The sequence below is a fragment of the Sipha flava genome, unplaced genomic scaffold, assembly GCF_003268045.1.
Source record: "Sipha flava isolate LNK unplaced genomic scaffold, YSA_version1 50_pilon_pilon, whole genome shotgun sequence".
In the NCBI taxonomy this organism is placed as follows: domain Eukaryota; kingdom Metazoa; phylum Arthropoda; class Insecta; order Hemiptera; family Aphididae; genus Sipha; species Sipha flava.
The window spans coordinates 57,553-75,661 of NW_020273428.1; the positions used below are offsets into that span (position 1 = coordinate 57,553).

At 33.7% G+C, this 18,109-nt stretch overlaps 1 protein-coding gene across 1 annotated transcript; it reads left to right on the top strand.

The window, feature by feature from the left end:
- Window positions 1-9,412: 9,412 nt before the first annotated feature.
- LOC112690533 (odorant receptor 46a-like) lies at window positions 9,413-15,185 on the top strand. Its single transcript, XM_025564567.1, has 6 exons — window positions 9,413-10,181; window positions 11,465-11,549; window positions 13,292-13,391; window positions 14,583-14,702; window positions 14,811-14,969; window positions 15,126-15,185. Exons 1-6 carry the CDS (start codon window positions 9,413-9,415, stop codon window positions 15,183-15,185), a joined length of 1,293 nt encoding a protein of 430 aa, XP_025420352.1.
- Window positions 15,186-18,109: the final 2,924 nt, after the last annotated feature.

Consider the following 18,109-nt stretch of genomic DNA (forward strand, 5'->3'; position numbering starts at 1 on the left):
TACAAATCGTATATTTATTGTTAAATAAAAACACTTTTATCTATCTGAAATCTCGTGTTTCTACACCTCTAGACCTCGGCACCTACAACCGGACAATTCAGACAGTGTTACACGAGTACATTATACCTAATACTGTACGTTAAACGGGAATACGTATTTGGTCAAACTTGGTCGGCCGTGCTTAAGCCGGGGCTGAACGATCGAATCACTCGAAAACGTGTAAAAACGAAGCGCGTAAAAAACAATCGGTCGGTAACAATTATTATTATTATTCGTCGGTTACTCACCGGATAACGATGAAAGAACCCGAAATTCAACAAGATCAGATAATGGTTGGTGATCGAGTACAGGGCTTGATGCGAGGACAACAGATACGCGAGGTACAGCGCTTCGTCTGAAACAACAAAACGAGCAACGCTGATTATTAATGACTAACTTCCGTGCACCGGTCGGCCGCGTATCAACGGCCCGCGTACTTGGAGTGATATCCATGTTGGTTATGAACCACGACACGAGATCTTTTCCTAGAAACAAAACGTATCGTTTTGATTAGTTTTATTATTGTTCGTTTACTTACTTACGTCGACGTTCGATATAGGCTCAACGGTACTTTGCATTCCGCGCGTTACGGTCACGTGTTTCTGAGAGCGAATTAAACATGACGGTTATAGCAACACAGAGACGGGAACGTTCGAAATGTAAACAATTCCAAAACGTGTTTACAATTCCGATCGTGTACTGTTTGTCTGCAGTTATTGAAAAACATTGGAATCTCATTGCACTGCCCGAGGTATTTTATCCGAAAAGTTATTAAACTCGGTCACGTCACAAATCCAAGTTTTCAGGTTTCCGATTACTGAACCCGTGAATGATAAGCGCAAATCAATTCCATGATTTTTGCATATTTTATAATGTGAGCGAACATTTTCTAATTAGAGATGTCCAACGTGAATTATTATATATATATATATATACACATAATGTGGATGTCAAAACAATTTTTGGTCGAGTAGGTGATGGGTTTTTAAATATTATAATTAACATAAAAATCAGACGGTACGTCATATCATATTCGTAATAATTGAAAGAATAAATAAAATAACCAATTATAATCATTCGCATAACCTAACCTACTATATCAACTGTATATGTTATTACGTTATGAGTAAATATTCCTCTGAAACGTGAACCGTCCAAAAGGTGCGTGAACGGAATAAACAATAATAAGTGTTTGGGTAGCAATGTTATAGTGAAACGTTTAAATAGCAATTGTTTTAGTTTATTGTACAATAACAATAAAAACGTTTTTCTTTCTTTTTATTAATGATTTAATTAATTGTATCGGACAAATGTTTGTTTCAAAAATATTTTTAATGATCACAAGTTACATATTAATAAATATTTCTAATAAAAATTAGAAAAGTTTGAAAAATATTTCATTATACTATGATATAATAATTCGTGATATGATATTTATTATAATAATAATCGTATCATAATTTACCGTAAATCATAATGGGCACATCTACCTGTGCCGTAAGCTTGCGCACGTTCAAAGGGACGCTGGTCATCTTGTCCTCCATGCGATATAGTAAATCGGCCACCTGTAAGAGACACAAAAGAAAACGATAATGTAGAACCCAAGAACAGTAACGCAAACGGGTGATCAAGGATAGGGGCCGGGTTTAAAGAAGACGTTTACTTTTATGTTGACGAGGCGGTCCAGCGACAAAATCTGTTCTCTGTGGAATTTCCTAGTTTCCATGGTCATGGTTTGTCGTTCGTTACCGATCTGTCTCGAAACCCTGTACAGACGGTACAAAACGAATAGCAAGTAATATACGCATTTTACTATCGATAATCGCAATAATAAAATACTTGTGTACCAGTGGGGTTTGTCCTTTTAAAAGCGTCAAAACGAACTGTGGGGAAATATACCCGTTCCAACCGTGTGACATATGCATTGTAATATAAAATAACAAACATAATATTATGCGTTGAACGAGTTTTTTATTATGTTGTAACGTATAAGTCTAGTTGTTTGAACAGGTTTTACGGATAGTTTCGACCATCATTGTACACCAATGAGTAAGGATAACGTTGCATTCTCATGATCGCTATATGTGCTGTCGAGGGTTATTTCGTCAGCAATGGAAGATCTTACAAGTGGCTTAAACTGTGCCTCTATGGGTGATTGGCGAGTTAAGGGCTGGTGCACTAATTCTCACGCTTCTACACACATACACACTCGTATGGTATACAGTTTTCTGTTCGAATCTCGAAAATTACTCGGAATTCTCGCAAATTAATCGTTTCAACGCATTTAAACCTTTTGTAATAGTTATGTTTTAAATTTTTAGAAATATTATATAATTATAAATCATAAGTATTGTATTTTAAGTCTTACTTAAGACGCTCCCGCAGAAAACGCTTTTTCCGCCTTATTATTTGCTGTTTCTCGTAGATCCCTATAGACATGTTCTATACTATTCGTTAAAATTACTGGTTAAGACATTTGCGGTTTTGTCTTTATCTTATCGAATCTAGGACGTTTTTTCATTCAACAGAAAACTATACTTATATGGTAACTGTGTGACGATACAATTTGAAATTTTACTCGTTTTGTACATAATTAAATCAACATTTTAAATGATTACCGAGTTTAATTAATGTTTGCGGTTTTGTGTTGTTAAATTTATTGATAAGTGAGTTTACACTCGCTTCATGTAGTGATTAAGTTATGGCTAGTGAAATGTAACGCAAACAATTTTGGACAAACTGTAAATGTTAGAAATTTATAGTGAAAGATGTGCGGAAAAAATAAAAGCAAAGGATGTCTCGTGGTTTTAGCGTGAGCAAACTCTATTGGCACCCAAAGACTTATGTTAGTTGTGACTGTAAGTCTCAGAATGAGATGAAATAAATTCTAACACGTCAAAATGATTATTTTAATGATTTAATTTTATATTTATGAAAAAAAAAAAATTAATGAAAATCAACTTCATAAACTTAAATTATTTAAATTTTGGTTATATATTAATATATTATTGTTTATGTGATTTATTATCTAAAATAAAACCTAACATTTCCTGTACCCCAAAAGGACGGGGTTGGATCACGAAAAATACAAATATAAGATCTCAATATCCTTTACTACAATATTAATTTGATATTTTGAAGTTAATAAGTGCTAAAAAAAGTACGTCAACTTAAAATTTTTTTCACCAATTGTTTTAATGATAAATTAAGTTGAACTTAAGATTTATCTGGTATAATATTTGTGTTCGTGTTGATGAAATAATGAATTATTATAAAACGAAATATCTTATTGAAATAGTAAAAAAATTTAAATCAAAAGCTTTTACCCACACAGAAGTTAGAAAACGATAAATTGTAAAATATATATAACAAAAATATAATATTTTACAATTCTCAATACTATCGGACATGGGTCGTGTGTCGAGTGCCATAATATTTTAATGACAATTGAAATCGCATTGGTACGGCAAGACGAACATTTTAGAAACATTATAATGTGTATTTATCAATAAAATATGTATAAAGAATATAAAACTGTCATAATATCTCGTATTATATTCAATTTTTATTTTTGAATTTTGGCGTGCTAAAATCGATTTCGCCTGGCTACGTGGTCCAATCGCTCCACGCGTAAATGGAGCGAGACAACCCCCGCGACCTGTTCGACCGTTCCCGGGTCGAAATCGTCCCCATACCCCGCACCTACCAGTGTCTCAGGAATCTGTAGAACGTCTTGGCGGGCTGCAATAAAAAATTCCAGGGCATGGTTCTGCTCCGACGGACTTGCGCGGACGTCGACGGTCGGCTGCTGGGCGTGCGTTGCGGATGATGTGAATGCTGGATACTGTGGCTACGACGCCGGGATCGCGACTGCGCGCAGTGCGTGGGCGTCACTTCCCCGATATCGGTTCGGACCTATGACACCGCAATGCGCAGACCAGAAGACCGCCGATAGCGCATATATCCGCCTCGTAACCCGCCCTAATGCGAAACGTGTGCAGAGAATGTGTGTGCGAGAAAGAGATAGAGACAGAGTAAGAGAGAAAGAGAGAGAGAGAGAGAGAGAGAGAGAGAGAGAGACAAACAGAGAGAGACAAAGACAGAGACAGAGACGGACAAAGAGAGACAGAGAGACAAAAAGACAGGGACAGATGAAAGTATACAAAAAACACCACTCGGTTTGACGGGTAGGTATTGCGCGACACTGAGCACTACATTATCGTTTGCAGCTGTATTCCATGTAAATTATTATTGCTAATTCGGATTACAATAATAATATCACGTGCGACGATGGGGGTACTATAAATCATTACGACACAGTTATGATTAGGGTTTGGAACTCGTTGCATTTGCATGTTCCTTAACAATGATAAGAGAACAATTCGTTGTAGATTATAACGAACTGAAATACGAAAATTTGAATGGCATAGTTTTGCATAGTTTGCGGGTTTTTGCGTGAAATGCATATTAGACGGATTTTTGCAATTTAATTGTTATTTAGACCATATTTGCTCGTTTTCTTATGTACTCGTATTATATGAATTAGATTTATTCTAAAGGTTAACTTTTTTTTTTTTTTAACACTTTTCACAATAGCCTAATCTTTTTTCCATTCCATTGTATGATAAGAAGACGAAGAAAAATTAAATCGATCATACAGAGTTATATTAAAATATTTTAGACTCATAGAGTTATTTTTATTAAAAAAAAATATAAAAATAAAAATTGACTTCAATCAAATAAATCTAATTAAAAAAATAAAAAAAGTGTTTGTTATTATAAAAAGAGGCAGTTGCATATTTGTATGTATATTTCGGTTATTATAAGTGCACAAGTGTATGCGTGTTTCTTAAAATTATGAGGATAAGCCCTGAACCTTAGTTTGACTAATTAAATTTGGTGCCTAATTGATTATATAGCGACAAAATAATTATTTGTAAAGGCCACTAATGAAATATTTGTCCAAAAACTTATATAAATATTTATATAAGTACTCTTCAGATTGAGGAACATCCGGACTACCTATAGGTACCTTTTTTTCGATTTCACCGGCTGTATAATATTGTTTATCCTATGAAATTAATTAATTAATAATTAATTTTGTAAATAACATTGAGAAACTTCGTGCAGGGAAGCGCTGTCTTATCACCATAAATATAATTACTTTGAAAGGAGAAATTATAGAAAAATATATTATATATTATATAAAATTATAGGAAAATTATAGAATCTCGAACACAAGTGTCGATTGACATATGTCATAGTTATTCATTATTCCTACAATGATACAATATTTTTCTTTCTAATTGTGTACCTTATTGGAATCGTATTAATTATTTCAATAATCGTAACGTACGCTCTTTGTAAATGTTGAGCTATAATACTTTTTACTAATAGTTAATAAAAAAAAAAAAAAATTTAAAAATGATTTATTAAAATCTACAAAAATTTCATAAAACTAGAGTTCCGGATCGTAAAGAAGTTATCGTTAAGAAGACATTAACAAATATTTTTTTAAGGCATCGTTAAAGATAGTTATATTATTATGCTTAATATATAATTTTTATACTTCGATACATTTTCAGAAACTGTCAACATTTCAAGAGGTTTTGAAACGATAACTCTTATATATGCGTACACCCTAGTGCTCGAAAGAAGTGCTTTTATTTTCAAGAAATGTTTTTCGATCAACTTCAAAATAAATTCAATAAGATTATTCATGGAAAAGTGTTATTTTCGAGTGATATTATAATGGACTTTATTGATTAACCTATCACTCAATATATCAGACCTGTCTAAATTTTTGTATTTTCGTTTAATAACTTTTTTTTTCGCTTTTCAATCATTGACGACCCCGGTTTATCCCACCGAGTACTGTTTATTGCAATACTTCAGGCGCTGCCGCCATCGTTTTTTTAATAAAATCAAACAACTTTATAATACGGGTATAAGCTTGTCACTACCAGCCGCGCATTATGAACAATAAAGACGGTGGTGGTGAATAGCTTATTAATTTTAAAAATGATTATGAAATAAATTGCTTTTGAAGTTTATAATCTCAATTTCATGCTCAAAAACTTTAATCAACTTTCGAGGATCGGAGCAAATAATTAAAAACGAAAATACGGATTAAAATTATCGTGCTTTAAAACTTAATTTCATAATAAATGAAGAAAAAAAAACAATTATTTTATAATAGAACCATTTGAAGTATTTTACAGAAATTTCCTTTTGTACTCATTACCATGCATTTCGACAAGGATTTTTAAATTATGCACAGTATTTTTTCAGTCTCAGTTGGAAATAATACATTTTTCAACGTCATTTTAGAGTATCGTGGAGTATATAATGGTTCGCTCAAGTGGTAGCGGCATCGAAAGTTAATGTCCATACGTTTGTTCATACATGTGATTTTTTTTTTCGTTCACCCCTGCGAGGGTGAAATATAATATCAATTATAATATCAGTTATAAATTCCCGGTAAGTGGCTCATATTAATATTTCATTAAAAATGTTTACATCTGCAGAAAGTTAATCATTATATTTTATGATACACTTTGATATAAAATTCAACCTTACATTATTCACGATCATTGTACGTTGTATTTGAATTTTTATTACGTAGTGTTCGAATTTAATTTAATTTAATTGGTTCTTGTGCTGAAAGTCGTTCAATGAATTCAATAGTTTGAAAAATATTTTTAAAAATGATAAACAATATCAAACAATAAATAGCTGTTACCAAAGAATATCAAAATATAAAAATTATTTTAAACCTATTTTTGATTTTTGTTCCAAAGAAATGGAAAAGATGAAGGGACATATAGGATAGAGAGTAGAGAAATGGGGATGATGGATATGGGATCAGATTGAGGAACTCCTTGAAAGGTCTCATGAACGCGTTGTATTGGAAAGTGTATCGGGATGGTCATTTGACCAAAATCAATCTCTTTTAAGGGTCGACCTATAGAATATTACAATGGTATACCGTTAGGTTTGGACCTTATAATTTAATTTATGTGTTCTGTGCGCGTATCGAAAGAGCAGTTTCTATTTTCTAGTCGGCCATATTCTAAGAAGTGTTGTAAAAGCAATACATTAGGCCTATAGTGCGATAGGACTTGTTAGTGTGTGCTAAGTAAATTAACATTATAGTGTGTGTGTGTGTGCCAAACATCGCGCCCATGATCCGTATCAGTTCCCCAATGTCATTGATCTTATAATAAACTATTGTAAAATCAATACCTACACATATCCACCCAAGCCGCAAACTGTATCGTTGCGGTGCACTATTTTTAATCGTATCTTATCTAACACAATTTTAAAATGTGACAACTTTGAATGATGCACATCATTACAAAATAAAATCGATACAGCACAGATGATAAAGGCTCTTCCGTTTTTTAAAACTAATTGAAAAAAAATTAAGCTTCTACTGTGGATTTTCGTTGATTGGTTTTGTCCTGCGTAGGTCGTGTTTTTAGCATAAGCTACCGGTGCAATGCGTTGTCAGGATAGCCGAATTTGATTTTAATCTGGTATAATATTTTGCCGATGAACGATACTTTTGTTATTTTTTCCCAAAGTTGTACGTCTGATTTTTAACAGAGGGACATATCGGTAGGCAAACAATACATATTAAAGCATAACTATGTGTACGCGTGAACATGTGACAAAACGTGCGCTATAATAGCATGCCTGGTATGTTATGCGCCTACGAATGCTATTATTATGTAGACGTTTCGGCGTACAGTGTAAGGAAATCGTGTTCAACTCGGATCGCGTGCCAGCCGAATCGATTAAGTTTTTAAATTCACTAGGGTATAATAATGAGCAAAAATAAAAAAAAGGGCGTATTGTATACAACAATTGTGTTCGATACTATAGAGGTGTGTATTTATGAGATTTTTGCTCTGAATTATTAAATTCATGGACGTATACTGTCGTTGTAGAACTAATGGTTTGCTCAGATTTTATAATTGTGAATTTGACCCGTCAGTACTACAATATTAATTTTTTTGCAATCGTGAACGAGCTGTAGGCACTGAAAGGGTTAGGTTAGTTTGTAGTCAATAATAAATGATTGTATATTCGACTTCGTACCATGTACTACACATACAGATACACTACTTAGTTTAATTTCTACAGAAAACCATATAGTCGTGGGACCCGAGACTTGAACAATGTGAGTTTTTTAATTATTTTTTTTTTAAATTTTATTTTATTTAGAAAGTGATTAGAAATTCTAAATGGAAACAAAACGTTTTCAATAAAATTTTGCCAATGACTTCATCCTGCGTTTTGTAAGATGATTAACCCGTTTTATATGTTGAAATGTTACGGGATCATATTTAAAACTAATTAATCTTAAATGGCTAATTGCACTCAATGGGACCGATTTGTAAACCAGTTTTTCGAATTGTATACCGATAGGTTTAAATCGCGTAATGACCAATCGGCTTGACACAGTTGGATAAGCATAACTTATTATTTATAAAACATGTATAATGTACTATATACGTTAATTACAAAAAAATTATAATGATTATAATAATATCTATTCAAATATTCATGAGTGAATACACTAACAATCCTTAACTAATAGCATTGAATTTCAATTAAATATAAAATATAAGTATAATAATTTTATAGATTTTATGGATTTTTGTGATTTTTTTCGTTTTGTGAAATAATAATAATATAATATTCAAATAATCGTACATTATTTTATTAAGCTCAATTTTTTTCTCGTATCAATAGTATATAAATATGAGGGATTTTATATTACGTTTTCAAGGCTTTTAATATAATAAAAATTAATTTTTTAAAGAAACTTTTAATAACACCCTAGGATATCATGAACATTTTCTATAAATAGCTGAAAAAAATATTTAAACATTTATACCAAGTATATGTTTTAACGATCATTATTTTATGAGTTATGAAGAAAACAAATATACAATTTTGTCGAAAACCAGTTTGCCGGTTTATCATGTACAGTAGATTTAAGTATTACGTCACCACGTTTTTTAACATTTTTGAATCCCTCATCCTCCGTTGTCAGCGTACGTCAGACAGTGAATCCCCCTCATATCTTTTTTTGCCACAGATCTTCTCCATCTAAATTCGTATATTCTTACGAATCGAACAATCGTCTTCGGTTATCAATATAACGATAATGTTTCGGTACGTTTGGGACGTTACGCGCGTCAATTGAAATCCCGATAGACGCGATGCTCCGACGCCGTGATTTGAGATTTAGCCCAACCCCATCACCGTCCGCGTAAGGTACCCGTAAGAATTCTCGACCCTTTACTTCCTCCCGCCCCCCCCCCCCCCCCCCCTGCGCTGTACGCTGACGTACTGTGCTCGGATGTTCGGTGACCGTATGCCGCGTAACGTTGTCGCCAGGGCGAACGTCGACGAAGACGACGACGGCGGCGGCCGGACCGCGATGGACGTGGAACTGTTCCGGGTGATCGGGCTGATGCGGCTGGTGCGGCCGGCGCGCGGCCGTACCGACCGGTGGTACCGGGCAGCGGTCGCGGGCCTGGTGCGGCTGGCGTTCGTGTTGCAGGGCACGCAGGTGGTCGGGCTGTACTTCGCGCTCAACGACTTCCAGCGGTTCGCCAACATGGCCGTGCTGCTCATCAGCGGTCTGATGAGCCTGTACAAGGGCCACGTGCTGGCCGCGAACGCGGCACGCGTGTGGGACACGCTGCGCGTGACGCGGTTCGCGTACGTGACGTGCAGCGGCCGGGACGCGGGCCGGCTGCGGCGGACCGGCGACGCGCTGCGGCCGCTGCTCCGCGCGTTCTACGTGTTCAGCTACCTGACGCTGGCCATGTGGATATCCATGCCGTGCTTCATGCACGACCGCGTGCCCATGGCCGCGCCCGACGGCACCGTGGCCGAGTACCGCATGACCGTCAACAACCTGTGGATACCGGTGCCGCCGGCCGTCTACAACGCGCCCGCCGTCTGGGCGCCGGTGTACGCGGTCGAGGCGTTCATGGTGTCCGCCAACGTGTTCGTCTGGGTGCTGTTCGACTGCTACCTGATCACCATGTGCTTCGTGCTCAACGCCCAGCTGCGCACCATGTCGGCCGCGTACGAGAAGCTCGGCGTCCACGGTCCGGCGGGTGAGAGAAAGCAATACACCTACCTGTGTGACCGTTCCTGCTGCCCGAAAACCACATGGTTTCGAGAAGCCCTATCGACGGGGTTGTATTCATTTTCGGTTTGCGATTGTAACCGTTTTTCGTCACGAAAAAAAAAAAAAATTAGAAAATTAACACCATAAATGGTGCGTCCCGTTGTTTTACCATGGTCAGATATATGGTTGCGAAGGGGGTTGGAGGGGGTGGAACACTTTCTTCGCGCAGTCGGCAATGCCGGTAGGTCGGATGCGTGTCGAACGAAACCGGTAATGGTACGTACCGTGATAATATTATAGATAAATACCGATCATGTGGAACGTACCGACATTTAATCAGGACCGGATTAAGAGTTTATCGGGCCTAAAGCCTAGTAGTCCAAAGGGCCCTTAATCCTTATAATATTTGTTACCGATAACTGAATTTCATTTCTTTAAAAAAGTTATACAAAGTAATTGATTATACCGAAATATTTTTAACAATTTTTAATATTTGTCAATTTTCGTTACATGCAAATAAACAATATTATTCTTCAAATGTAAAAATATAAATATAATATTTTAAAACTAACTTTACTCTCTTATTTTCTCTTATCTTGTTGGAACTGCAAAATAATTTCATCTGTATCTATTTGTTTTAGTAGAGTTCTCAATTACAGATATAAACAATACAATTATGAAAATTAAAAAAAATGTATAACCAAAATAAAATTTAAACTTTAAAGATTTTGAATTGGACTTATGATAGAAGGCTCTTTTGGAGCTTTAAATATTTTAGGGCCTTAAGCCTGGGCTCCTAGGCTCTGTGTTTAATCCGGCCCTGCATTTAATGCGATACTAATATCGATGTTCCATGGTGACACTTGGTGGCTTCAAATAAATTAAATACACCGAAATCACCGAGGAAATCTCACTGCCAATGTGTTCGATGTATCGAAAATTCTTTTCTATTAACGTATTGAAATGCAAAACAAAATACCTTTAACATAAATATTAATTTTTTTCCAACATTTCGTTTTAGAAATAATTTTATCGTACATAATATTCAACTCATATTTTCATCTCTCCAAATGGGCGTGAATTAAAAACTTGTGCATTTTTCATTTCTATAAGACCGCGAAAAGATGAAACATGTTTTTTAGCAATATATATTCAAGTATCGCAGGTTCAAATACAACAATAATTTATCATGTTTCACAAATATAATGTATCATCGATTTGAATTTATGGACCGAATGCTGGAATTAATGTTAAATAAAAACGTTGCAGGTGTTCGAGCGGAAAAAAATGAAATGAAATTGAATTATTACGATGATTTGATTGAACACATAAAAGATAGTCAACGAATAATGAAGTGAGCATATAGAAGCGATAGTGAATATTAAGATATTTTCTCGCGCAACGTTTTGTTGGAATCGTTCGTGTACATTAATCATTGAATGCTTTGCGCACTAATAATTTATTATACATATTATGCAAATACTGCAGATAAAGTCGTGGCTACAAATTAAATCTTATGTGCGTATTTTCACGCACGAAATTTACGACAGTCTGATTCTGGATGAACGATTCTATTGGGAAAATATTTTTATTTTCATTACTTTTGTGATTGTCACGAAAATAACGAAAAATAATAATAATAACAATAAAAAAAAAATCATCTCGGCCCGCTGGGATTGGATGGGTTACAACGATTCTATCAAACACATAAGTTTTTATTAGTTTTCAGCAAGCCACATAAACCCTAAAGTTGTTTCAACTATATTGGTTTTGTTTCATTTTACGTAAAGTAATTTTGACCTGACGAGGGTGCGATAAAATTGGTAGGGGTTGTACTGCGTAATAGTGATTGCTGTTGACACGATATAACAAGGTTTCGATCCCGGGAATTCCGCACAGTTTTCAAACATTTCCCCGGGGAACATCAGAGCGACAGCCGTTGCCGTGGTTATATCGAATTATGGGTAAAATTTCCAGGCCTGAGCACTTTAATGCCATCCCTTTGGCGGTGTTTGTTTTATGAATATATACATATATATGAATTCATATATAAAATAAGCTTTTGATCATCAAAAATAACTGCTATATATACAGCTTTATATAGCTTTGAGCGTTTCCAAGTTTCCAATTACGATGCGGTCCCTGGAAATCCGGGTCGCCTCTGACGTCAATTCAGCTACACAACGAACCACGCCCTCCGGAGCTCGTTCTGCAAAAATAATCAATGCCACGAGACGGTGTTGGGAGGCATTAAAATAAATTAATTGAGTGCTGAAGCGGAGCGTTTGAAGAGAAATAAGGCTTTTAATATGTACCATACGCATTCGAACATTGCTTAAAACAATATTTTATTAATTTCGTCCGGGGAAAATTGTTTAGAAATCTAATATTCGATTAATTATTGTTGTACTTTGTTGTATGTACCATGATTATTGAAATGCTTTACTCGTGTCGTTTCATTACATGATGTATGTACCACGATAGTGGTCTTACCTACACAAAACATATATTCAAGCCCTTTTCGAATTTGGTTTTCTGTTCAAAACAATAGCGTTTAAATATTGAAACTCAATGTAAATATAATTTACGAGTGATATAATTCTATAATGCTCAATTTATAATAGTGTACCGTACTGTTCATAAAACTGGGTCAATCAACAACTTGCGATCGTAAAATATAGCATGTAAAAATGAACAAAATCATCATTGATGATAAAATAAAATATATTTTTCATTAAACAGTTGACTCATAAGTAATGATATCGTACAATAAATTGTACGATAAGTTTCAATTTTAAGAAAAAAAAAATTTTTTCTGGAAATATGATAACATACTCATTTAAATGTAGAGAGTGGGTAATTGACTGATAAATTTTGTCTAATTTCGAACGTTCGTAATGAGAAAGTTGAAGACAATGTAACTTAGAAACAAATGTTAGCCCTTTTAAAAATAAAATATACCTATCTGTACCGACAAACTTCCAATCAGTCTGCACCCCATAGTTTCGTCTTCTTATAAGATGGTTGTGGAGTAATTACGAGATTAAATATTTTTATTTCTAATTTTAACTCTATACATTTTTATTTTTGTCACAGGAAATTGGACGACTTTTTCGACATTGTACGACCAGTGGTCCTAGTCCAAATAGTGAATGGATCATTTTCAGTTGTTACACTAATGTTTATCCTCTCATTGGTGAGTGTTTTCCGTTATACATATCTTATGCCAAAATAGGGGAATTGTTGGTCACATAAAAAATCGAAAAGTTATATGAGTAATTAAATAATCTATTGTTTCACGCATTGAAAACTTTTTTATAAATAATATAGTTTAATAATGATTTAAAAAATAAATTATGTGACTGCCACAAAATCCAAAATGAGATCTCAATGACCATTATGTTTTCACAGTTCGGGGATAATTTTTTTTTGTGATTAACTTGGACGATTTTTTGAAATAAAAACTGAATTAGTTTGAATTGAAAATTTATAAATATTTTGAAATCACGATCGAAAATTGTTTTAAAAAGGATGGTCTTTGATATTAAATACATCGCATGATTATTAAAAATAGGAACAATTATATGCATTTAAATAATAATACCACAATAATTAATGCAAAATTAAATAATAATAACACAAATCGTCTACAGTTATATAAAAAAATTATGCAGAAAATCGCACTGATTAACTTGTCTTTTTTGCATACAATGTAAATTTCTTGAAAATGTTCGCAACAAAATTAATAATTTTTTTTGTCATTCTCATATTTATTTTTTTTTGCATATTCTGTTCAATGCATTGATAATATTAGGAATTAATTGTACGGGTTTCAATGGTCATTTAACCAGTGTTCGATATTTTTAGTCGCATCTTGCCGAGAGCATTTTAGTGCCTAGGTATATTTTAGTAGCATAACAGCTCACGAATATTGTACGCCACGAACAGTGAGTTTAACTCGCTTATTATGCGATCGTTGTTTGAACTAGCGTCGACGAACATTTTTCCGCGCATCAATACATGTATACATTAACATAGTATATGCTGCACGAAGTAACGTGACGTGTTCCCGAATTCATGCATTCAGCAGCAAAAAATTCTTCTTATTCATGAAATCGTTGTTTAAATTTTGCTGATTTTATGAAAACGACATAGCACGTGAATATATATATAAAAAAAAAGACTTTTCTACATGGACTAATATAATTTGTTATCGCTTGAAAATCGATAAAAGAATTACTGTGTGTATTACATAACTACATGTTACGGTGAACGTAAACAATTTATCAGTTTTTGATTTGGGAATTTTTGAGTATTAATCTACCAATTGTTGCTCTGATCGTTTAGATTTTCATAAATGTGATTTTACGTTTAACACGATTTTCAGTTATATATTATGGGTTGGTCAGTTGTATCACCGCCATTTTTGAAATTTTCTGCCGGTTTCATATCGCTCACCATGCAACTGTACATCTACTGCTACGCATTCAACTACATAGAAACAGAAGTAAATAATAACGTTTCATTCCTTTGATCAACACTGTTTCTGACATTTTTATAATGTTCATGTATAAAAAACCATTTAACTGCAATTCTTTAATATTGTTACTTCTAGAAATGTTCGATGAATTTTGGATTGTACTGCAGCAATTGGACTGAGATGGATTTGAAATTCAAAAAAACCGTATTGTTGGCGATGAACTTAAACTCGGCTCATAATCGGCAGATGAAAGTGTCACCGACGTCCATCATAAATTTAGCGATGTTCGCTAGGGTAAATATTTTATTATTAAACTTTTAATTAATATTTTAATTTACATGTATTAAATAATATTAGAATTATTACCATCTGGACAATCGAGTCCTGCTGTGCTCGGCTACTTTTAATACAGAAGAAAAAAATGTAATCGACTTATTTTATAATTTCTAGGTGATGAACATGTCATATTCAATATTGCCTGTATTGTTAAATGTAAGTACTGGAAAATAAAATGCAGTGATTTGAATTTTTCGTACACACGATGTTAATAGAATTATAGTAAAATTAATGTTGATTTCACTAATAAATTCAATTGTATTTTGAATAGCATAAATCTACGTGTAGTTATGGTAAAAAGCAATTTATGTATTTCAATTTATTATTCTATTGCTTATACCAAAAGTAAAAAAAAAAAAAAAATAGAAATAAGATAATAAATGTATTGTGAATAATGAAAATAAATAAAGTTTTCAATCCGAATATATATATATGAATAAATATGTTTTCCTAAAAACCATACACACAACTTTTAATGTAAAAAAAAACCCGATCTATAGTGTGTATTTAAAATTCAAAAACAACAGAATTATCTGAATTCATTGGTAGAAAGAATGAATTATCAAAGTTTTCGAATTTTCCTGTTCATCGGCTCGGGGAAATGAAAAGTTTTCAATTTTCCAATCTAATGGATCCAAACTTTAACAATGATGGACGGCCTTTACAGTACGGAGACGTAATGCGGTTTAATTATAATTTATTATTACACAATTTCTCTTCAGCATAACCGATGTCAGGAACTTTTACATTTACCGATTTAATAACATTAAATGGGATATGGCAATCGCGGCTTTTGACGTCAGTCCAGGCAAACCCTCTCCTGCACACCATCGCCGCCACCGCTTTTATTCTGGGGAAACTCACTGGGTTTTCGACGAGAGTATTGACGTTTTATCCCCGGCAGAAATTCCACCTCTTTCACCCACAAGCTTTGTGCAAATATAGCTATATAGACCCTTTGCCCGGGATTTCGATGACCTGAATATTGCAGAGAATGTTCACTGAATAAAAACCAAAAATTTTTATAAAACTTCGAATGTCTTACTACATTTTAAATCGAATTAAAAATATATTTTCTGATTTGAGTAGAGTAGTAAGACAAAATCGCGATAATAACATAACACGCATAAACCATCTATGATAGTCAATAATTTACGTAATAGATATATTTTGTTATATTAGTGGTTGCCGCAATAAATTGAATTTAAAATTTGGTTCTGACTGTCGATTTAGAAAAGCCCCGCAAAATGCATTGAACTCAATAAATTAATAAAATATTACTATATGATAGTATGTCTACTAGTTCATCAATCGTTTTTATTTTAGAATATTTACCTAGTAAAAACAAATAAAAGTACAATAATAGTTATAACGATAATACTATCATATAACATCGAAATCACAATGTTTATAGAATTATCAGGGCCTGATTTACCAATTCGTGGGCCCAGTACAATTTACAATTTTGTCTCTTAAATTGTCCACCTCTATTTACTTTAATGCTAAAATAAAAATGTACGCATAATATATTTTTAATTGAATACTGTATATAATTAGTATATGAGTAGTTGGATCATAGAATAAAATTCTAGTGTTATAAATATGATTATTGTGTTTAGTATTTATTCAAACAATACAATTAACACATAAAAAAATAAACTTTTTTTTAAATTAGTATTTTTTATTAAATATTACACTTTTATATCAAATTAAATATTTTTACGTTTAATATTTTAAATCTAATTTTATTTCAGTTTTTGCAAATATTTTCTTGCTTTTTGTTTTGAAAAGTGGTCAATAACATCATCACAACTCAGATTTGCTGTGATAACACTTTAATTAGATAATATTCCCAGAGCGTCTATATTTTCTTGACTCAATGTAGATCGTCATATATTTTTAATTATTTATAATGAAGAAAATGATCGTTCACTGGCAAAAGCGTATTTAAAGAGGGGGGGAGGCGTAAATATATTAATTATTATATTACATATTAATTGTATACGGTTGAAGTCGGTGGGCCCCTTTTTCTAGTGGGCCCAGTGCAAATATCCCATTTGTCCTTGCATAAGTATGTCTCTGAGAATTATAGTTAAGTTCATATTACTTTTACTAATTAATTCAGTTGTATTTAAAATTAAGTATTCAATTTTCCGCTCTAACGGATCCAACATTAACCATGGGGACGGCCTTTACGGTACGTTAGCCTTCTGCGTTTTAATTATTATTTAATATTACAAGACGTATCGTTATCATTGTTGATGTTATGAACTTCCATATATATCCGGTATATTATACCGTTTAATAATGTTAAATGGGATACGGCAATCGCGTCTATGCTGTCAGTTCAAGCCCATCCTCTCATGTACACCATCGACGCTTCCAACATGGGCGTCTGTCAATTCTGAGAAAACTTGCCGGGTGTTCGACGAGAGTATTGACGTTTTATCCCCGGCAGAAATTCCACCTCTCTCACCCACAAGGCTTGTGCAAATATATCGCTATATAGACCGTTTGCCCGGGATTTCGATGACCTGAATACTACAGAGAATGTTCACCGAAAAAAAAATAAAAATTATTATAAAATTTCAGATGACTTACTACAGTATAAATCGAATTAAAAATATATTTTGTGATTCGAGTGGCTTGAATATTTAGAATATCCCCGGCAGAAATTCCACTTCCTACTCCCACAGGCTTAGTGCAAATACAGCCATAAACTTTGTACATATAAATTGTAACATTTTTACATTACAAATATTCATGCTGTTATCTTATCTGTTTCGGTATATAAATGCGATTCTAATGACGCGTCAGACGCGTGCTACCAGTGGCGTCATATTTAGGAGAATGGGGCGAGATAATTTGTGCGTTTACCGCAGGGTATAGACTTAAGCCCATAGAGATTACCTATTTCAAAGTTGGCATATCATCGAAACATAAATACGGTTTTTTAATACAACCAATAACATGTTGTATTTCAGGAAACGTTGACATTTAATAAGCGGGTTTTTATGTACAAACTACAAATCATATTATGTTTAGACTAGTTTGACGTTCTCATCCCTTCCCATTAATCGGCACTGGTATAATGACAA